A 25018-nucleotide genomic window follows, 5' to 3' on the forward strand; every position below is an offset into this window, starting at 1 on the left:
CATGTAAGCAGGACTACGTATGGCTAAGAATGACTCTCTTCCGGGATACTTGGGATTGTCGCCGTACGGAAACTAAGATGGCGATTAATACATTTCTTCCCTATATATATCTACTACAACTAGTAAAAGTTGAATGTTGTTGACTTGGTAAATTTGTTAGAAAATTGAAATTGAAATTGCCTCAAAATTATTTTAGATCCCTAGTTTATTTCATTCATCATTAACATTTTCCAGGGTTAAAGCTGTAAGACACTGGAATTATTTATAGCCAACCTCAAAATCTTCTTTTTTTTTCTTTTTCTTGTGTGCATTTCCCAGTCATTTTTTTCAGAGATTTTGTGCAATTTTTCATAACAGTAGATTTTTGTTATAAAATGGTGACTATGGTATAAAAGTACAATACATTACCAACTTCTGTGTAAAATGTGTTTTATAGTGAGACATCATATGAAACCAGTAACCACTTTATTACATCGCTAAAACAAAACTGCATAGTGAAGAACTGAACCACTTCTACATGTCACCAAAGTAAAAAAAAATTAAAAAAAAAAACAGCGAAGCTATTCTGACCGATAGGTCGCTTGTTTGCAATAGTGTTGTGTCTACCTGGAAAATTACCTGCATCATGCAGTGATTGGGAAGTCAACGCGCCCCGCGCCATAGTCGCATTTAATTGAAAATTGGCACATTGAAATCGACTTCTTGGCGCCCACAAAGGCGCATTGTGGCTAACAGTGAAATTTAGACACTTCAGTGCTGGAGTGCCGATTCGGTAGAGGCGAAGTACGGAAGTACATTGTAAACCCAACTCACATCAGCTGTTTGAAATGATGCCCCCACACGTCGTCTTTTGCAAAGCAAATCTGAATACTTATACTGTTTCATGTCCCTCTATCCATGTTTGACTATTTGAATACACGATACATGCGTGACCATTCCCCGGGTATAGTGAAACAGATCAAACCAATACGATTCAAGATATTCAAATTAGTATGCCCTTTGATGACCTCGCCTGGCCGTCACTGCGTTCATCATGCATGGGAAAAGATGTCAACTCCTTGAATGAATGTTACGATCAGTGCTTATGATCACCGATGTTTTAGAATAAATACTTGAAGCATAAATTTATCAACACAATTACTTATCTTGTAGGTAACAACTCAAATCGCTACCACAGAAAACTACCGTCGCGATGTCAACTTTTGCCTGTACACTGTAACAAGTAAATTAGTGAGATTGAAATCTTTGTCGAATGATTTCGTATTTATGTATGGATGCGTAGTCTTTCTGAACAGTAATTTTTAGATCAGTTAGTATTTAAACTACGTTTCTGAGTTAATTATTCGGTATGTTATTGACGAGCTCCCTTTGTAAAAACGCTGTACAAATTGAATGTCAGCGTTCGCCCGGCCTCGTTCAACGGAATGAAGCTCAATCATAACAATGGTGGCTGTCAAAATCGAAGACGCAATTTGACCGTGTTGTTATTTCAGTGAGTTTATTCAGCAAGAAAACAACGTGTTCTATGTTTTTGTACTTCCTACATGATGTGATGATCGTATTTTTTACCCGTACAACTTACAGTCTACAAATTATACAATGAAACCATGGTATTCGTACTGCTAACTTAGCTCGTAACACTGACACCATTCCGTGTTCCGTGTTCGTGTTTTGGGGGACATTTCTGAATACACGAAACCAGTTATTGAGTGTGTAGTGGATATTGATATTCAGTTTGAAAAATTAAAATCCTGAACTTTATTTTGCGAACGGTTTTGTCATTTCTTAGTAATTATAGGGCCGACTGTATCACGTTTGACGTTTATGTCAACCCGGAAGTACATAGACACGAAAATAGACGAAGTGACTTGTACATGTAATATTAGTAACGAAATTTTACTCTAACTGCTGGTAACCTTCAAATTTATTTATTTTTATGTTGTAAATATATTCTAATATGCACTAAGGACAACACTATAAAGACTTGTAAATATATTCTAATATGCACTAAGGACAACACTATAAAGACTTGCTCCATGGGAAGGTAATTTTTTAGTCTTTTAAAAATGCAATAGTTAGATCAATGTGTACCAGAAATGTTATGTAGTATTTAAGCTAGAAATAAGACCACATAATATCTTATTACTCCCCCCCCCCCCCCCCCCCCCAATTAAGACAAACTACTCACAGAAAGCAAAAAAAAAGAAGCTCCAAAACATGAAAAAGAGAACAAAATTACAGTAAGGAGTTGATGATGCACAAACAACTACAAAGAAATAGACAGTTCAATTACAACACAGGGTTTGAAATAAATATGGGGTTTGGAAAAGTGAATTAGAAGTAGAGCAAATACTAAGAGATATGGAGAGCCCAAGTGAACAAGCGAAAGCACTTAAAGACAGGACCACCAATTTTTTTGCAGGACTACTACATTATCAATTTTACTAGTCCTGTGGGATAGTGACTTTTTTACTCCAGTGTCGAACCCTGCCATGTCAGGCTTACAACGGTTGCATGGCTTCATACGGTACGGACTTACGGTTCGCGACTTGAACATGCTTCCCTACTGTACAAACAATAACAAGCAGAAATATTACTTTACTTATTATGGTTACTTCATTTTAACTATTTCGCTTTATTGTTGGATCATGAATGCTAACTTGGGCTCATTAGAAAATCTGAATGGCCCATTGAAATTGAAAATGGCCCATTCATTTTTGCTGGAATGGGGCCATTGTCACATTGGTGTTTTGAGACTTCCCAATCACTGATCATGCCAAACACAGGTTTATGTACACGTATAGGAAAATTTGGTCTTGAGCAAAAGAATGATCATATTTAGTCTTTATCAAATATAGTGTTTTATGAGAATGATGGAGTCAAATGATATCAGTTGCCAGTATCACCAAACAAGGGAGTGCTCGTGAATATTGATTTAAAGGTTAGAAGGTCACCACTAACCAATCATGTTTCAGCCAATCAGATTTTATCTTAGGCCATCAAAGCATTGATCACATGCATTTACTGTGAAGTGATGGTTATTTATTTATGTAAGATGTAATCTCCTGGGCTGAATCTTGCCTTTTGAGGGCAGGGCACACGTTGACTCATATTGTAATACTAGCAACTAAATATGACCACTCTTATTTAATTCAGACGCAGCGATTATGATGACCGCGGTAGACGTGGCGGTGGATATGGCAGTGGTTACGGCAGTGGAGGTGGCAGTGGTGGTGGTGGAAGAGGACCAAAACCATTGCCAACAGAACCCCCTTTCACTGCATTTGTAGGAAACCTTCCAAATAATTGTGTTCAAGGTGATTTGGATCATATATTTAGTAACCTGAAAGTAAGTATATTTTCATTTGCTTTTATAACTCAAAATATGTTCATTTTTCAACACAGTGTTCTCCCCAGCAATTTTTGTCAGGATATCAACTGATAAGCATAAATTGATATAACAAAATAATTAATATGATGACTAAATTAATCATAAAATCAAAGGACAATATAATAACAATAACAAAAAAAATAGTACAGAAAAAAATTGAAAGGCCAGTTTATTTCTCATACCACAATATTAGCACTAGTAAGAACTCTAAATCAATCTTTACATATCAGTTTTTTCCAACCAGTGTTTTCAATTAGTTTTCTTAGGAAAGGTGAAATTATTGTAGTCTAAGGGGCCGTGTCATTTTAAAACTGACGCACAAGAAACGTAATTTCTTCGTTTTAGTTTAACCCCCCCCCCTCCTCTCAAAACGAAATGTCTTAATGCGAAATGGGAAAATGAACGACCTGTCCTACATGTATGTTTATATCTTATCACATAAATACGTGCATATCTTCTACTGTGTGACGTCAAACAGGGGTGATTTCAGAGCATATCACCCCTGTTCTACCGAACTATTTTTTCTCCGTACTGTTCGAGTCGAGTGTTCGTGTCAATCCTACGCTATGATCAAGTTTATCGTAATAATTATGTGCTTTCAAAACGTAAATGCATACATTACGTTACACATATCCTTGGATGGCATGAGTTTGATACATAGAAGTCCTTTTATTTTTATTTGATACATTTTATTCTATTTAAAAATCACGTAGGTTATCGATGTAGCAGCCGGCAAGCTTACTTCCGATTTTCCATCGAGCTCAGATCTCCGAACTTACACAACCCGAGAAAATATGAATAAAATGACGGCACAAAATCGTATTCAGACAATTCTACTTACGTTTCAAACTAAATTCGATATTACATGTACATCGCAAGGTTATAACCGACAATTTTGGTTGAGAAACCACACAACAGTATGACCAATACCATTCATATGGTAAGCTTTACCTCGCGACAGGTCACGCGATTATGTAATTTGCATAACCATCGGGCGCCATTTTTTAATACGCGATGAAGAATATAGTGCGATGAAATGATGCAGTATTCGTAAAATACAATTTAAAATTTTAGAAAAATACGGGTAAATACTTAGTTATGTGATAAATATATAATTCCATGAAATCAATGTTAGTGTTACGTCATAATGCTCCGAGTATGATTCCGCGGACTAATACAAATTCGAGCCGGTAGGCGAGAATTTGTAGTCCGCGGAATCATACGAGGAGCATTATGACGTAAAACTAACATTGATTTCATGGGATTATATATAAATATACCATGACATCACTAAACACAACACTCTAATTGCAATTCAACTTGTAAAACATTTTTATTCTCTGCAAAACACAGTTTCAACTGGAAATTGTATTTACCAGTTCTCATGCTTTTTAGCCTTCAAGTTGTTTCTGTCGAGTCGTTTATATTCGCAAGTTTCGTAATTTATACGAGTTGATTTTGACTGTGACGTCGCACCACAACGTTGATGAACACGTTGACGCGGCGCCGGCTTTCACGTGCATGTTTCAACTATCACGTGAAAACTATAAATCTGGTTGGAATCACTAAACTATTACTGAATAATTATTTCAGGCGATTGAACTTTTCATTTTCACGTTAATAGAAGGATTGAATCAACATCAGTCGAACGATCAACCTGTTACTAGTGCCGAAATAAACGTTCGCAATACCACGCTATCTACGATAATTTAGTCCAAGTTTTAGAGGTCACGACAAACACGTGACATCTCATTGGCAATTTCCGGATTTACATTCGTATTAGTTTCACGTTATACCCCAACCTGGCCTAACTTAGAACCTTCGCGTAGGTGGATTTTGGCAACGTCCTCTCCACATAGTCTATTCAAATCAATTATCGTGAAGGTCCTTTAAAAGTTGCCACTACGATTGAACGATCGGCTCTTTTCACGCACCCACTTCGTTAACTTTCGTTGACAAGATCACATGGCGTTACCTATGTTGTGGCGTGCAGTGTTGTTTATATTTGGGTACGATAAATCTCCTCATGTCTAAACAGCTAACCCGTCTAGAATTTGGAATTAGGTAATCCTAAAACGTAAAGCTATGTCGGATCTGGACGTTTTAAAAACCGAGAGTTGCAGGTACAAGTATTAAATGAGGTAATGTCTACATACATGGCTTGCTTGGGCTGTACGCTTATCATCCTAGTCGCAAGAAATTGGTTGACATGTGCGTTCGTCACGTACCATCATTTATAGTTGTGATATGACCCAACAACGGAAAAAAAATCTCTTGAATTCAGGAACTTCTGTTTTGGTGTTGGTGAATAATAAATCCATGGTTTCGCAGCATTCAAGAGGTTGTTTTTGTGATTCATTTATTGTACATCACTCCCAGACTAGGTGGGTTACTTGGCCATGCGGTTATTTTTAGAACAACATGCATCTCTCTTCGTGTATGTCGGCAAAGTTTCTGACTGTCATTTTCAAGAAAAATAGCATTGCCTCGTTTGATTCCATTTTTAATAGTAAGAATGGAAAATCCTTATTGCGATTTTGACGCACGCAAAACGAAATGAACTCTTACCCCCTCCCCCCTAAACGAAGGAATTACGTTTGTCGTGCGCCAGTTTTAAAATGACACGTCCCCTAAGTGTCCACAGACAGAGTAGACTTTCAAAACAAAAGTTTGTGTACTGCTTCATGTACAATGCTGTGTCACGCGAGACTTACCATACTTTACCATTGAGACTCATAAAACTAGTTTTGACATCATTAGCCGCCATTTTGCAAGATATATGCTGTCACTGTCACTACAAACTTTGCAATAATGATGTCCAACTCAGTGTTCTCCCCAGAGGGTTTCACATATCGGGCCCGATATCCTTTAATTTTCGTGATACGCAATCAGATTGCTTAGGGTTCGATAAATTGCACGTTGATGTTGTTCATCTGTCACTGTCAGCTGACGCCTTTGTTGTTTCCCAACATTTGTATTGATCCTTCACACATAAGTGGCAAATAAAACTAAAGAGTTTCTTATTAGTTCAAATGACTATTCAATCCTCTACCACTACCAGACAGATTTCATTGAAGTTTGCCGTCAGTATTGTTTTCGATAGGAATAAAATGCGTCCGTCCGTCCGTCCGCAGCTGTTTCTTGGAGATGCCTTGACCGATTTTTTTCAAACTTAGTACAGGGGCAACATACAATGGCATACATATGCACGTCAATTTGTTTCATGATACGATCCAATATGGCTGCCTAGCAGCCATTTTATTTGCAAATTTTCCCTGTCTAAAGCCATAAATAAAATTCAAAGTTGATATTAGGACAGTGTTTTATGACATACATGTGCATATCCATTTTCATTGTGATACGATCCAATATGGCTACCTGGCAGCAATTTTGTTTGCGATTTTTCCATGTCCAAAGCCATAACTCAGACATGCTTGAACAGATCTCATTCAAAGTTGGTATTAGGACAGTGTTCTATGACATACATGTGCATATTCATTGTTGTAGTGATACAATCCAATATGGCCGCCTGGCAGCCATTTTGTTTGCGATTTTTCTATGTCCAAAGCCATAACTCAGATATGCTTGAACAGATCTCATTCAAAGTTGGTATTAGGACAGTGTTGTATGACATACATGTGCATATCCATTTTCGTTTGATACGATCCAATATGGCTGCCTTGCAGCCATTTTGTTTGTGAATTTTCCATGTCCAAATCCATAACTCAGACATGCTTGAACAGATCTTATTCAAAGTTGGTATTAGGACAGTGTTCTATGACATACATGTGCATATTCATTGTTGTGTAATACGATCCAATATGGCCGCCTGGCAGCCATTTTGTTTGCGATTTTTCCATGTCCAAAGCCATAACTCAGACATGCTTGAACAGATCACATTCAAAGTTGGTATTAGGACAGTGTTCTATGACATACATGTGCATATCCATTTTCATCGTGATATGATCCCCCATACCCGACCAATCCTTTATTGTTGTAGGCATGTCCAACAAGCAGACACAACATATCTAAGTCTGTTTGATTTAGGTTCACAAGTGTTGTTGCGTGATCAGAGTAGTGATAATTCCTTAAAACCCAATCATAGCGGGGACTATGTCATTCTCAATGACTTGTTGGTTTATTACTCCCATGTGCATTCTTCAATGACGTGAAAAGAGTTGAACAGACTAATGTACATTTACCTTTCGATAAAGTGGCGGTTATCTCCAATTATCAGTTTCATGTTCAATTTTATTCTTAAAACACTCTTAGTTTGTAGTTTGACATTGTAGACTGGTACATCATACGACTTCGATGAAAGCATGGATTTTCCAATATGGCGGCCATGACATCACAAACTATCGCGAGTTTTTGAAGTCCTCCATAGGGAAGTATAGTAAGTCTCGTGTATCACGGAAATTTCGGACTAACACGATGTCTTCCGGTAGCTGTACACAAACTTTTCGTGTTTCGAAAGTCTAATTTATCTGTGGACATTTAGATTGAAATAATTTCAGCTTTCCTGAGAATAATAATCAATAACACTGCTTTATGAGTTTCTTATTGGTGCTAATATTTTGAAGTAATAAATTGGCCTTCAATTTTCCTTTGGCCATATGTACATGTACTACTTGTTTGATTTTATGATGTACTTTGATTTTATCATTAAGTTACGCAGGAATATGATTATTTTGGTATGTAAAGTTATGCTAATTTATGCTAATGAGTCGATATACTATGAACAAATCCTGAGGAGAACACTGCAACTACTAATGAGTAAAACTGAACCTTGCTGGCCCTTACTTCCAGTTCAAAATGCCAGAGAGAACAGCGCTACTCATGGCTAAACCATGAAATCTGTGATATGGGATATTGTTTACAGATAGACAATGAAATCACCAACAGCTCTGCAGTGCAGATATGAAGGGTTATTTGTCACCAACAGCTCTGCAGTGCAGATATGCAGGGTTATTTGTCACCAACAGCTCTGCAGTGCAGATATGCAGGGTTATTTGTCACCAACAGCTCTGCAGTGCAGATATGCAGGGTTATTTGTCACCAATAGCTCTGCAGTGCAGATATGCAGGGTTATTTGTCACCAACAGCTCTGCTGTGCAGATATGCAGGGTTATTTGTCACCAATAGCTCTGCAGTGCAGATATGCAGGGTTATTTGTCACCAATAGCTATATTTATTGTTTGTTGTATCACATGGTTGTTATAAACAAACCTCACAGATATCCAGAAAGCCAGCTATAAACCGTGTAAGGGGCGTCATCGAAATCAAAAGCATCGTAGTTACGCGTCGTAACGAGTAAAGACTAGTAACTACTAGTAGCTACGATGTACTACGAGAAGCGGGAGATAATGAGGTGTTCAAGTTCATGAATAACTGACAATAGATAATAAGTTTACCTTTCTTTGTTTCCCTTAACGATGTCGTCTTTACGCGTAGATACATGTAATTTGTGGTTGCCGACACACAATAGATAGTGATTCTCACCTTCAGTGTTTCCAATGATGACATCGTCTTCTATCGTAGTTGATCGTAGTTTGTCATAATTTTCGATCGTCAAAGAAAACCACGTACTCAGCCAGTAATATGCTGATGAAACTAGTACTGCACATGTTTTTATGAGTGCAAGTTCATGGGCGATATTCATAAAAAAAAAAAACAACAATAAGATACGCACGAAATCAAAGTTTCAATATTCAGTAAATCTTTTCACGAACAGGACGGTATGTATTCGAAATTTATTGTGATGGACGCATGGACGTAATATTGTAACAGTCCTGGGTTAACAGTAAATCTTTGAGGAAGATTAACGTACAATTGTGTGGCTCTCAAAGCATCAATCGCGGTTAGACTTTCTTTTTTGTTTTTTGCACGGCCGACAAACTAACAGTACAACTTACAAGCTCACACTTGACGGCCATGGTAGGGCCAAGAAATGCTGTTGAATTTCCGGGTTGTGGAAGTGCAGTTTTGACTTTTATATCATCGAATAACGGGATTTGTTTTATATATTCTAAAACAACAACTATTTTGTTATGTTTCTCGGTACAGTAACATTCCTAAATGATGGGGTTGAGTTGAGAAATCGCAATGTTCGGCAACACGTGGCGTAATGCATGTTGTCGGTAGATATATAAACATAGAGACGCAAGTGATGAACGTATTCAGTTATTCGTAGCCCAAAATTTCGTTATATAAATGACGTTTTTCCTCAAAAATTTTGAAGAAACAAAACCTTTTTAGGTGACTTCTAAATCAATCAAATCAAACGATATATTAATGCGAGACAAGCTTTAGTTTTTAATTTGTTTTTGTGGACAATGTTCGAATTCGACTGACGAATCCTGTGACTAGAATCTAACACGATCAATGCACCGTTGACCAGCCAGACGAAAATGGTCGACATGTTTGTTGACCAGCCGAGAAGTGCATAAGGAACTTGTGAGGCAGTCCGAATAAATAGATGTAAAATCCGACGTTTCGAATAAAAATTCTTCTTCAAGGTATTTTTAGGCAAGACATATTAGGTAAACATCTGAATATATCTGAAACACTTAGTTGACTAGCCGACTGTACGAATGCCATAGAAGGCATCGAATGAATAACAAATAACATTGAAAAAAGTAAGCGTGAAACTGATTTGCACAGGAAAGAAAATCTTTTTGTTTCGTTATTTTTTTAACGATGAAGACTACGCGTAAATGGTCGTAGTTTGGGCTCATGAATAAACGGACAATAGGTGTTTACTTTTTATTGTCTCCAACCTAAAGTACATGAATATGCGTTGAGACTTATGAATATTCACCGTAGTACATCGTAACTACTAGTAGCTACTCGTCTTTACTCGTTACGACGCGTAATTACGATGCTTTTGATTTCGATGACGCCCCTAACCCAGCATTTTAAGTTCAAATCTGGTATAAACCATACTAAGATATCAACTTGTTGAAACGTACATAATGATACATGTACATACTACATGTATCCTTAGCATGAACTATTTGACTACCAAGTGAAAGCAGTCAAGTAGTAGAAGAGAAATGAAAAACACAGCCAGTATTATTGATTTGTTTACAACATGTGAGATTGAAAGAAGACATTCTGAACTGATAAGTTATGTCATTTTGTTTTAACAGGTTAAGAGTGTCAGACTTGTCAGAGATAAAGAAACAGATAAATTTAAAGGTAAGTGTAAACTTTGCTTACTTGTCACACTGTACACTTGTCAGACATAAAGAAACATGAATTTAAAGGTAAGTGATTGTGTAAAGGCACAGTTCTGACAAGGTTTAAAATATAGATGTGAAATACAGTTGTTTGGCAAATCCATAGAAAAAGTTGGCCCAGATTAAAATAATGGAAATTTATTGATGGCCTGACTGATATCATAACACCAAATGTATCTACTGCGATAACCTGGTATTGAAACATTGGTCTTTAACACATGATTATCAATGCATGTCCATAGATATGTAACCACCATGAATGCAATTATGAAACAAACAATCTTTTTAGTAATCTGGTCTACCGCTCCAAACAAGAAACCAATTTTTTTGACTGGTAGAAATTTTCATTACTACATATGAAGTCTGAGTCCAAGAACATTGATTCTTGCAAGAAACTAGTTTGTTATGTGAATTATTGTAATGATTATGATAATGTTGTTTATTATGTAGGTTTTTGCTATGTAGAATTTGAAGATAGGGAGTCACTTGCAGAGGCTCTCACTTACCATGGTGCTGTAAGTATTGACTACAATGCAATACATACAACTAGTTAACATAGAGTTGGGTTCCATTTCCTCGCAGACTTTTGGGTTCTACTCTTGAATCTTGTAAAGTGTTTGCAGTACATGTAGTTCCAACTATATCACTACCAAAGTACATACCTGTATTATTAAAACTTGAAGCAAATTATAAATATTACAATAACTGTACATGTACATGTAAGTACGCATAGTTTGACTGACAGCCGTCATTGGAAATACTGATGAATAACATCCAAAGTACATGTATATGTATATGTCAATTTTTAAAAGTAAAGTTAGCTATAAATAGTTCCATATTTTTCCTCAATATTTTTCTTTGTTCAGCCAAGGAAAGTACTTGTATGAGTGAACTTACACTTGTAGTGGACAAACCCTTTGTTATGGGTTATGGTTATTTTCTGAATGAAGAAAAATATTGGAGAATAATAAAATCATACCACCTCAAGCTTGATTGATGAAAAATTGGAACGTTTTGACTCATATTTTGGACACCATACAACCAGGGACACAGGTTTTCATGATGTAGACTGACCAGGGTATATATGTCCATATTTTCTGTGCAAAAACAATAACTTGGCTTGTGCATGGTTTAATTATAGATATCCAAGTGCATCCACAGGAAAAGAAAGTGATTTTTTAACATAAATATTTTTTTGTGAATGCAAGAATACTCTTGAGTGACCATTCATCATGTTATACTCACTGACTAAATCTACAGACCCAAGTCTTTACTTATTATTATGATTTTCTACCCACAGGAATATGAAGAACGTCCTTTACGAGTCGATGTTGCTGAAGCACGTCGTAGTGACAAAGGGGGCTTCAAAGGGGGACAGAGGGGAGGAGCAGGAGGTATGTGTTTATCATTCAGTTCATGTTTACGATATTGTTTATTTATGGAAATGTTCCTAAATTATGCTAAGATATTAACATTGTCATTAGAATTTAGAGGCAAGTGAAGTCAACATTACCGATACTAATATATGTTTCTCCTAGCCCTGTTTGTCACCTTCTTATAGTGGAAGCATTAAGTACTGGTATACGAGAGATTTCATAATTTTGAATAATAGATACTAATAGATACATTTGGAGTTATGGGTTTGGGCAAACCTACCTGTACTACCCAGTGAATCAACATGTAATGTAACACTGTAGATGTTTATGTACTAGAGTTGTCTAACCAGATAACATATTCTTAAATTCAGGCTATAGAGGAGGTGGAGGAAGAGGCGGAAGGGGAGGTTACCGTGGTGACCAAGGATTTAGAGATCAGGGTGGCCAGGGCCAGTTTCAAAGTAGTGGTGAGTGTAGTATGTGAATACTGAAACTATGAAGTGTAAGAGACTTATGTGACATGGGGAAAGACACAATTAATTTGTTACAATAGTCCATATGTATTAAGATGCTCTCTTGTAACATGTAGTAAGATAAAGCTGCATGTAAGATCATTTCCTGTGGAACTATGGAAGTGCTCCTGAGATATATGATATATAGGAAACATGTCTACAAAGTGTCATCCACAATGGATGTCATCATTATAGAGCTGTAAAATTATTACTCCTGCACAGACCTATTGCAACACAACACCCCTTTGTACCCTCAACACCCTGAGGAGCATACAATCTATTGCAGCCTCTATGAACACATACAACCATCGACAGGCAAGCATTTACAAGCAGAACTTGCCATAAACAGTGAAAGTAAGGAAATGAATTGGATTAATAACACTTGGCTCAGTATGTTGGAAATAAAGAGACTTGTATTACATTTCATGGTTTGATAAGAACTGTTTTATGGCCTCTTTATATGTACATGAAATGCCAGGGAAACTGGAAATTTGTTTATGAATGGTGAGGTATTATGTAAAAAAGCCACAAAACTGTTCTTATCAAACCATCAAGTTCCAACATGCTGTGTCATTGTATTGTTAAGCCAATGCATTTAATTACTTCCCCAGTTTGTAACAAATTCCATTTGTAAATACCTGCCTGTCACTGTTTGTAACAAATTCCATTTGTAAATACCTGCCTGTCTATGTTTGTAACAAGTTCCATTGGTAAATACCTGCCTGTCACTGTTTGTAACAAGTTCCATTTGTAAATACTTGCCTGTCACTGGTTGTAACAAATTCCATTGGTAAATACCTGCCTGTCTCTGGTTGTAACAAGTTCCATTTGTAAATACTTGCCTGTCACTGTTTGTAACAAATTCCATTTGTAAATACCTGCCTGTCTCTGTTTGTAACAAATTCCATTTGTAAATACCTGCCTGTCACTGGTTGTAACAAGTTCCATTTGTAAATACTTGCCTGTCTCTGGTTGTAATAAATTCCATTTGTAAATACTTGCCTGTCACTGGTTGTAACAAATTCCATTTGTAAATACCTGCCTGTCTCTGTTTGTAACAAATTCCATTGGTAAATACCTGCCTGTCACTGGTTGTAACAAGTTCCATTTGTAAATACTTGCCTGTCACTGGTTGTAACAAGTTCCATTTGTAAATACCTGCCTGTCACTGGTTGTAACAAGTTCCATTGGTAAATACTTGCCTGTCACTGGTTGTAACAAGTTCCATTTGTAAATACCTGCCTGTCACTGGTTGTAATAAGTTCCATTTGTAAATACCTGCCTGTCTCTGGTTGTAATAAGTTCCATTTGTAAATACCTGCCTGTCACTGGTTGTAACAAATTCCATTTGTAAATACCTGCCAGTCTCTGGTTGTAATAAGTTCCATTTGTAAATACCTGCCTGTCTCTGGTTGTAATAAGTTCCATTTGTAAATACCTGCCTGTCACTGTTTGTAACAAATTCCATTTGTAAATACTTGCCTGTCACTGGTTGTAACAAGTTCCATTTGTAAATACTTGCCTGTCACTGGTTGTAACAAGTTCCATATGTAAATACTTGCCTGTCTGTGGTTGTATAGATATTTATAAAGCAGCTTGTATCATCCATGATGCCAGGTCCCCAAATTGTACAGGTTAGTTGACTGGGACACAATCATGATTCAGTCCTTGCCAGATGACTTTATCTATTCAGAAACAAATGGAAGTGGTGAGGCTTTCCAGTGTGGAAGACTAAAAGGGAAGGGAAGCTTAGAGCACAGTGTGGAAAAGCACTGTGTAAAAACTAATAATGTATTCAATGTTCTCCACAAGGGGTTTAGCAGGGCACTGCACCCTGGTATCGATGGCCAGTGGCAGTGCCCTGCTTCAAATGTTTTGCTCCTTTGTATATCAGTGTGTCCTTTTATCACAGTGTCCAACTACACCTCCTGTATTGTTCCATGAACATTTGTATATCAGTGTGTCCTTTTATCACAGTGTCCAACTACACCTCCTGTATTGTTCCATGAACATTTGTATATCAGTATGCCCTTTTATCACAGTGTCCAACTACACCTCCTGTATTGTTCCATGAACATTTGTATATCAGTATGCCCTTTTATCACAGTGTCCAACTACACCTCCTGTATTGTTCCATGAACATTTGTATATCAGTATGCCCTTTTATCACAGTGTCCAACTACACCTCCTGTATTGTTCCACGAACATTTGTATATCAGTGTGCCCTTTTATCACAGTGTCCAACTACACCTCCTGTATTGTTCCATGAACATTTGTATATCAGTGTGCCCTTTTATCACAGTGTCCAACTACACCTCCTGTATTGTTCCATGAACATTTGTATATCAGTATGCCCTTTTATCACAGTGTCCAACTACACCTCCTGTATTGTTCCATGAACATTTGTATATCAGTGTGCCCTTTTATCACAGTGTCCAACTACACCTCCTGTATTGTTCCATGAACATTTGTATATCAGTATGTCCTTTTATCACAGTGTCCAACTACACCTCCTGTATTGTTCCATGAACATTTGTATATCAGTATGCCCTTTTATCACAGTGTCCAACTACACCTCCTGTATTGTTCCATGAACATTTGTATATCAGTATGCCCTTTTATCACAGTGTCCAACTACACCTCCTGTATTGTTCCATGAACATTTGTATATCAGTATGCCCTTTTATCACAGTGTCCAACTACACCTCCGGTATTGTTCCATGAACATTTGTATATCAGTATGCCCTTTTATCACAGTGTCCAACTACACCTCCGGTATTGTTCCATGAACATTTGTATATCAGTGTGCCCTTTTATCACAGTGTCCAACTACACCTCCTGTATTGTTCCATGAACATTTGTATATCAGTATGCCCTTTTATCACAGTGTCCAACTACACCTCCTGTATTGTTCCATGAACATTTGTATATCAGTATGTCCTTTTATCACAGTGTCCAACTACACCTCCTGTATTGTTCCATGAACATTTGTATATCAGTATGCCCTTTTATCACAGTGTCCAACTACACCTCCTGTATTGTTCCATGAACATTTGTATATCAGTATGTCCTTTTATCACAGTGTCCAACTACACCTCCTGTATTGTTCCATGAACATTTGTATATCAGTATGCCCTTTTATCACAGTGTCCAACTACACCTCCTGTATTGTTCCATGAACATTTGTATCCTTTAACCTGTCATTGCCATCATTATTTGTTATCACATGTTAAACCCTCTAAGACAACAAATGCCCTAAAACAAATGATCATTCACACCTATTCTGAAGTAAAGTGACACCGTTGTGCCAAGCGATAACGTGTTTCCCCTCCACTGTATGATTACACGAATTACACATGGCAAACATACATGTAATGCTGTAGACTTTTGACTTATATTCTTAAACATAGTCAAAAATGTATAACTGACTTGTATACCTTTTGATAAAGTGGTGATGCTGTGTCTGTTCATTAGTTTTATGTTCAAATTTACTCTGAAATCACTTTTAGGTAATAGTTGGCCATCATATATTGCGAATTTCGACCAGTTCGACTGTATACAAAATTCCAACATGACGGATAATTACGTCACAAACTCTCATGAGGTTTTGAAGTCCTCAATTATAAAGTATAGTAAGTCTCTCATATCATTAGATTTCGGCCAGATGCGACACCATACAGGTATACACAAACTTTTCAATGTTTTTTTGTAAAGTCTACTCGTCTCTAGTCATTTAGTTTGAAATAATTTTAGCTTCCCTTGGAAAACTAATCATTATTGTTTGCATTAATTTGAAATAATGCAAATATGCAAGTTATGCAAATATTATGAATAAATTATGCAAATGAGCACCCAACTATCAGAACAATCCCTAGAGAACACTGATATTAAACAATGGGATGGATAGCCTTTCACATACTGGGTATCAAGAGTGTTGTCATTGTTGATCACCAGGATATGGCAGTGGTGGTAGCAGTGGGTATAGAGATGGTTATCAGGATGACTACAGGCCAAGAAGTGGAGGGGACTACAGAGGAGGAAGGAGGGGAGCAGCAGGAGGGACAGGAGGGACAGGAGGGACAGGAGGGGCAGGAGGGGCAGGAGGGACAGGAGGATCAAGACAGGGACAGGGTTACAGAGATAGAAGGGATGGACCTAGTAAACCAATTGAAGATCTCAGAGAACCCACTGCAGGTAAGTGCTTACCTCATCAATCCCTGAAAGGAATATGCTACATAACTGAGATGTATACAGGACATAATAGTGTATAGAAAAATAGACTGTTTCTCTATAAAAGATACCCTTAGACAAACACAGATGAGATTTGGGTTAATTACTTTTCACATATTTCTCAGTGTTACAAACTGAAATTCTAACTCATTAAAAGTCTATCTCCAAAGAGGGTAGTGAAGGGGCCAGGAGGATGGGGGGGGGGGGGGGTGACTATCCAGATGAATTATGCAACTAATGGTCACCCCTTTTATTAGGCCAGCGAAAATTACTGTTTCTTTATGTTCTGCAAAAAAACCCTGATTGTTTGCAATGATTGTCGTACAATAACATTTTTGATAAATCTCATGTACTTGGTATAGAAAGTAGTACTATTTGATGAATTACATTGAAAATAAATGATGTATGAAGGTGTTATAGACATCAAATTAAAGAGTGAGGACTTGAAATTTTACAGTTAAGGCCATTATGATTCTTAGCACAACTGAACTGAGGTTCAGTAGTGCTAAAGGGATTGCATGGTGTGTGTGTGTGTGTGTGTGTGTGTGTGTGTGTGTGTGTGCGCGTGCATGTATGTAAACGACTTAGTCAAAAACTGCTGGACCGATTGCTTTGATATTTGGTGGTCATGTTACTTCTGGTTTCAAATTGTTCAAATGAAAATGATTGCATCAGAGATGTGGGTTTTGGGTCAAAAATATGATTTTTGATCAAAAAACTTAAACTCCCAAAGTACTGGTCAGATTGGCATGAAATTTGGTGGGAACATTCTTAGGAGTGAGCAAATTAAGATTTGTTCATGACATGATGATTCCCTTAGTAATATGCAAATTAGGGCTAAAATGAGTCTTTTTGGTCAAAAACCTATAATTCCAAAACTACTCAGCAGATTGGGCTGAAATTTAACAGGGATGCATCTGTAGATGTATAGATGGAGAAATATTAAGCATGTAATGATCTTATCAGTAATATGCAAATTAGGTGTAAAAATGTGAATTTTGGTCAAAAATTTATATCTCAAAAAGTACTTGGTCAGTGAGACTGAAACTTGGTGATATGTTTCTAGAAGTGTTATTCTGCAGATTTTCTTCAAAATATTTTCATACAATTGGCCCTAGCAACCATGACCACGCACTTAGCAACAACCAAATGGCAGTATATTTTGGTCAAATAACATCATCTGGTAGGCAAGTGAGTAACATTCAAGAAATATATGCAAAATATCCCTAGCAACCATGACCACGCCCATAGCAACAGTCAAAACGGTGGTGTTTTCGCTAAGATAACAGGGATTAATAGACAATTGAATAAACATTCAAAAAAATGTATGTAAATTTGCCTAGCAACAAGACCACACCCATAGCAACAGCCAAATAATCATGTGTATTGCAAAGATAACAGGAATAGAAAGACATGAATAAACATTCAAAAAATGTATGCAAATGTGCCTAGAAACAAGACCACGCCCATAGCAACAGCCAAATGATCACATATATTGGGAAGATAACGGGGATTAATAGACAATTGAATAAACATTCCAAAACTGTATGTAAATTTGCCTAGCAACAAGACCGCCCATAGCAACAGCGAAATGATCAAGTATATTCCAAAGATAATTTCAGGAATTCATACACAAGTGAACAAAAACATTCAAAAATGTATGCAAATATAACTAACTGCATGACCAGTTTAAAAAAAAACTGTACAATTGTGCTACAATGCGATTGGCGGTATTTTTATTGACAATTAAAACTGTACAGTTGTGCTACAATGCCATTGGCAGTATTTTTATTGACAATGAAATCCTTAACTCAAACCACCCTTTCTGAAAGATAGCTTGAAATACGATACCTACCCATTCATCTTTTTAAAAATCTTGTTGTTTTACAGAGGAAGCGGCAGCAAGACCACGGCTTAAGTTGCAACCGCGTACTGTCAAACAACCTATTAATCAACAAGCCCAATCAACAGCATCTGCTAGTATATTTGGAACTGGAAGACCCCGCGATGAACGAGAACAGGATTCAAAACCTCGGAGTGCAAGTGAAAGCAGCAACTGAACTGAACTTTTAGTGGACAGGGTCATTACTAGGGTTTCTTTACAAATTATCAACAGATTCATTATTTGCCGTATGAGATAAGAGTTTGATTATCCAGTGCATTTTGGTTGTAGGCATTGGTTGATGTTGTGGCGACTGTGGTTGGAATGCTTGTACATGGAAAAAAAAAAACCAAACGAACACAATAGTTTAGCAACTTATGAGAAATAGTGCCCTCTTGTGACAGATTCTTGCAATGAGTGAGAACTGATACTCCTGTGAAGGTCCTTTATCATTGAAATATGGTTTCAAGGGTGTTAGTGATTGATCAGTCTGTGTCACATGACAAATGTGCCTTACGTCAATTGCTTTGTTGCAGCGAGTACAACACTTTCCCCTTTCACTGATCTATCACTAGGGGGTGCCATACTACCTTGATTTAATCCAAATTTACATGTAGATGTACACTCTTTCCAGTGCCATAGGTTGTCCCGTTGTGTTGTAAGTACCATTTGTCAGTAGAGTGTAGTAGAAGGTATTTGTAGAACGAGTACAGAATAGTTATTGGTGACTTTTCTTCATCCAGTCATTGGTTCTTCCATTTATTTAAAACATTCAAATATTGACTGCTATCATAGGCAGCTACAATCAGAGAGGTACACAAATAAAGAGGCTTTTTATCATCCAGATCACAGCAAACTCCTGTTGAAAAAGTTTGTGTAATTCCATTTCACTCTCATGTTTATTGCCATTATTTTGCTTACTTCTGTATTCAATGAATTTTTTGTCAACCTGCCATGGAAAACAATAGTAGCACTGGTACATTTAATTGACACTTAAATTACTCAGGGTTGTATTCTGATTGGTTATTGTCAAGATGGTCTATCTTTAAAAAAATGCAATCTTTGAGATCTCAGAATTGTTTGTGTGATTCTAATGAAAAAGTAACTTATTGATCAGACTGAGACTTTGGCACAGTTAAGATGTGTGAGTAGTTGGTTGTGGGCCAGATGTTCTATTATAAAAACCAATCAGAATCAACCTTTGTACATGGTGCAGTACAGTACAGAATATATTATTCCAGAATTGAGAGACGTTAAAGATTGGTGGAAGTGAGTCCATGAAAGGGCTCAAAAAGTGTTTGAAATGATTCCATAAATTATTTCACATCAAATAAATTATATCAACTTTATACTGTCTGGTATAATGTCTGGTACTGATGGTCATCTGTTTTGCTAAATTCCAGGAAAAACATTTCCATGTTTGAAGAAATAAACATGGCAAAAACAATGATTACAAAGTTTGATCATTTCCATCTTTCACTTACTGACCTCTGACCTAACCCAATATACTCACCTTTGACCTTTGAAGAGAATGCAGACATAGTTATGTACATGTCTGTTGATCTTAACTCCTCATCCAGTAAAATGTTTGCCAAGAATACAATGCAAATTTTGCTTAGTGACATCCTAAACCATTGAATATAGTGTACTTAAAATATTGTAACTTTCTCAATGGTATATGTTCCCCCACAAGACATTTCTTGTCAAGGTGTGGCAGCTTGTTTGGTTTTAATAAGACATGGTTATGTACGTCAACTTCTTCAATTCCTAATCATCACTTTTCATTCACATCTGTGAAATGTTTGAAATGAAATCTAACAACTTCATTTTTTCTTAAATAAAAGGAGTGGAAAATTGATAAAAATTCACATGAACACTTTCTCAATTTGAACACCTCATTACCATGAGGTGCTTTTTGTTTGTTTTTTGAATCAAGAATTTAGACAGTGTGTGTGGACTATATTTAATAGGGAAATATCTAAATCTCCATGGATAGGTTTCATAGAACAGTTTTTTAATAAAAAATCAATCAATTTGTTATGTACATTTTGCCAGGTAAACTGCTGCTTGTACATTTCACTTAGATTTCTTTGAAATTAACAGTGTTAACATTGAATAAAAAAAATATGTTTGAATTCAGTTCTATGAGTAGCATTTAAAGGTGATAAGTGTTTTGTCATGCAATGTAGATATTACTCAGTCACAATTTTTATTTGCACTAACCAGACTTTTTTGATCTCCAAACAATGCAGGATTTTTAAAGCTGCACTAGCTGTAACTGACAAATTCTTTTTTTCAATCAGACAACCCACAATATATTCACTGAAAATTGTTATAAATATACCGATATATACATACAGACATTGTACATGTTAATGAAATGCTGGCTTTATCCAAAAGTTCTACAGTAACAAGTTGAGTTTATGATCGTGTGACAGTCAGGGTGCTGACCCCAAAATCAATTGGATTGAATTTACTGTAACATACTATGTGTACAAGTACACAAATATGTTTACCACAGGTGATTCAATACTGTTCAGGGTATATGATATTAGGAGTAATTCATTAATCTAACAAAACAGTTCCAGTTGCAGCTAGTGCAGCTTTGAAAGTAAGTTGTACCATACTCTGATGCTGCAGTACATTGCAATGGCTGCCATAATAAAGTTGTACCATACCTTGATACTGCAGTACATTGCAATGGCTGCCATAAAGTTGTACCATACTCTGATACTGCAGTACATTGCAATGGCTGCCATAATAAAGTTGTACCATACTTTGATACTGCAGTACATTGCAATGGCTGCCATAAAGTTGTACCATACTTTGATACTGCAGTACATTGCAATGGCTGCCATAATAAAGTTGTACCATACTTTGATACTGCAGTACATTGCAATGGCTGCCATAAAGTTGTACCATACTTTGATACTGCAGTACATTGCAATGGCTGCCATAAACTCCTCCCATTCATGTAATTCATCATACACAACTTTTATCTTGACCGTCATACAAAGTGTTGTGCAATTTAGCAGTTTTAAACTCAGTCAGTTGATACACTGTGTTGGTATTTCTATGTACCAAGTCGAGAAAGATTTTGAGTTACACTGCCTCTACAGTATATATGGTTTATTAAGGGCAAAACTTGTAAATCAATGATATTTTGTTAATAAGTGGAATAATCATCTTCCACTAAATATCTTTCATACCTAATCCATAAATATGAGTTTCTTATACTTTGAATGCATTTTGAAAAAAATAGTGAAACTTACGTCTGACGTTCTTTAATCTGAATTTCACGTGCATTTTATGAAAATTTTGATTAGCATATTAAGTTGAACATCGGTGGCATGTTCGTAGCAAAATTGTTGCTTTACAAGAGGATAGTGTCAAAAAATGTTGCAACTCTTTTCATCAGGTGTACAGCAAGTTTGAATTGCCTCAATAGTTTTGTATTTTACAGATTGTCTAAACAAAATTTAAAAAAAGGTACAAAACAAAACAAAGAAAGGACATTAAAAAATAATAGTCAGCATATTGTTTTGAAAGTGCTATACTAAGTATAGTGTTAGTTTCTTTCCTGAAATGTCAACCGTCCTAGGCTCATATATTGTGCAGGGTGGATATGTTTTGACTTAAAAATGGGTTTTAGATTGTAGATATAGTAGATAACCACTGTTATGTATAAAATCTCCCCACTAAAACTATTTTTGCTTCTAGTTGTCAGGGAAGGCTATATCATCCACCATTTGTATTCAATTCCTGAAGTTTAGTTTAGTTTAGTTTAGACTTAAATAACCATTTTATGGTCACAGACCTCTCTTTGGGTGAACATACGTTCTAGTAGATGTGACAGCACAAGAAAATCTTGAAAAAACTCCAAAAACAGTCCAAAGTTTACATTGTAACATTTGTACTCGTTGATGTCACTCTGACAAACTCGAGAAGGAACAAAGAAAAATAAGGACCCTGTATATGTAGTCAGTTCCATTCTTGTTTGGGATAAGGAGGAAAAGAATTTTCACTTTGGTTTCCTTTCCTAATAAAACTTGTTACATGAATAGACCATAATAAAGATTTGCAATAAAATCTAGAATTGACTGAGAAGCTGTTTTAACATGTCTGCCATGGCAGTAAGGTGTGTATACATTGAGTGTCTGCCATGGACAGAAAGGTGTGTATACATGATTGAGTGTCTGCCATGGCAGTAAAGTGTGTGTACATCGAGTGTCTGCCATGGACAGTAAGGTGTGTACACATTGAGTGTCTGCCATGGCCAGTAAGGTGTGTACACATTGAGTGTCTGCCATGGACAGTAAGGTGTATACATGATTGAGTGTCTGCCATGGACAGTAAGGTGTGTATACATTGAGTGTCTGCCATGGACAGTAAGGTGTGTGTACATTGAGTGTCTGCCATGGACAGTAAGGTGTGTATACATCGAGTGTCTGCCATGGCCAGTAAGGTGTGTATACATTGAGTGTCTGCCATGGCCAGTAAGGTGTGTATACATTGAGTGTCTGCCATGGACAGTAAGGTGTGTATACATTGAGTGTCTGCCATGGACAGTAAGGTGTGTGTACATTGAGTGTCTGCCATGGACAGTAAGGTGTGTATACATTGAGTGTCTGCCATGACCAGTAAGGTGTGTATACATTGAGTGTCTGTCATGGACAGTAAGGTGTGTATACATTGAGTGTCTGTCATGGACAGTAAGGTGTGTATACATTGAGTGTCTGCCATGGACAGTAAGGTGTGTATACATTGAGTGTCTGCCATGGACAGTAAGGTGTGTATACATTGAGTGTCTGCCATGGACAGAAAGGTGTGTATACATGATTGAGTGTCTGCCATGGACAGTAAGGTGTGTATACATTGAGTGTCTGCCATGGACAGAAAGGTGTGTATACATGATTGAGTGTCTGCCATGGCCAGTAAGGTGTGTATACATTGAGTGTCTGCCATGGACAGTAAGGTGTGTATACATTGAGTGTCTGCCATGACCAGTAAAGTGTGTATACATTGAGTGTCTGCCATGGACAGTAAGGTGTGTATACATTGAGTGTCTGCCATGACCAGTAAGGTGTGTATACATTGAGTGTCTGCCATGACCAGTAAAGTGTGTATACATTGAGTGTCTGCCATGGACAGTAAGGTGTGTATACATTGAGTGTCTGCCATGGACAGTAAGGTGTGTATACATTGAGTGTCTGCCATGACCAGTAAAGTGTGTATACATTGAGTGTCTGCCATGGACAGTAAGGTGTGTATACATTGAGTGTCTGCCATGACCAGTAAGGTGTGTATACATTGAGTGTCTGTCATGGACAGTAAGGTGTGTATACATTGAGTGTCTGTCATGGACAGTAAGGTGTGTATACATTGAGTGTCTGTCATGGACAGTAAGGTGTGTACACATTGAGTGTCTGCCATGGACAGTAAGGTGTGTATACATTGAGTGTCTGCCATGGACAGTAAGGTGTGTATACATTGAGTGTCTGTCATGGCCAGTAAGGTGTGTATACATCGAGTGTCTGCCATGGACAGTAAGGTGTGTATACATTGAGTGTCTGCCATGGACAGTAAGGTGTGTATACATTGAGTGTCTGCCATGGACAGGAATTGACTACTAGCACAGGGTAATAGCATTATTGCAAGAAATGTGGGAATTGAATACTAGCACCTGGTAATAACATTATTGCAAGAAATGTGGGAATTGAATACTAGCACCTGGTAATAGCACTGTGGGAATTGAATACTAGCACCTGGTAATAGCACTACTACAAGAAATGTGGGAATTGAATACTATCACTCAGTAATAGCACTATTGCAAGAAATGTGGAAATTGAATACTAGCACTGAGTAATAACATTATTGCAAGAAATGTGGAAATTGAATACTAGCACTGAGTAATAACATTATTGCAAGAAATGTGGAAATTGAATACTAGCACTGAGTAATAACATTATTGCAAGAAATGTGGGAATTGAATACTAGCACCTGGTAATAACATTATTACAAGAAATGTGGGAATTGAATACTATCACTCGGTAATAGCACTAATGCAAGAAATGTGGAAATTGAATACTAGCACCCAGTAAGAGCACTACTACAAGAAATGTGGGAATTGAATACTAGCACCCCGGTAATAACATTATTACAAGAAATGTGGGAATTGAATACTAGCACCCGGTAATAACATTATTGCAAGAAATGTGGGAATTGAATACTAGCACGCGGTAATAACATTATTACAAGAAATGTGGGAATTGAATACTAGCACCTGGTAATAACATTATTGCAAGAAATGTGGGAATTGAACACTAGCACTCGGTAATAGCACTATTGCAAGAAATGTGGGAATTGAATACTAGCACTCAGTAATA

The 25018-nt window shown here is 36.9% G+C and overlaps 1 protein-coding gene across 1 annotated transcript in view; it reads left to right on the forward strand.

The window, feature by feature from the left end:
* The window catches only part of LOC144449022 (eukaryotic translation initiation factor 4H-like), a 29760-nt gene extending 7051 nt beyond the window's left edge, over positions 1 to 22709 (forward strand). Inside the window, exons 2-8 of the mRNA XM_078139422.1 lie at positions 3157 to 3349; positions 10543 to 10591; positions 11083 to 11147; positions 11933 to 12026; positions 12380 to 12475; positions 16475 to 16714; positions 18641 to 22709. Coding sequence (XP_077995548.1) covers positions 3157 to 3349; positions 10543 to 10591; positions 11083 to 11147; positions 11933 to 12026; positions 12380 to 12475; positions 16475 to 16714; positions 18641 to 18810 — 907 coding nt within the window. The 3' untranslated portion in view covers positions 18811 to 22709. The remainder of the gene's footprint in view (positions 1 to 3156; positions 3350 to 10542; positions 10592 to 11082; positions 11148 to 11932; positions 12027 to 12379; positions 12476 to 16474; positions 16715 to 18640) is intronic.
* Positions 22710 to 25018: the final 2309 nt, after the last annotated feature.

The sequence above is a fragment of the Glandiceps talaboti genome, chromosome 18 (genome assembly GCF_964340395.1).
Source record: "Glandiceps talaboti chromosome 18, keGlaTala1.1, whole genome shotgun sequence".
Taxonomy (NCBI): domain Eukaryota; kingdom Metazoa; phylum Hemichordata; class Enteropneusta; family Spengelidae; genus Glandiceps; species Glandiceps talaboti.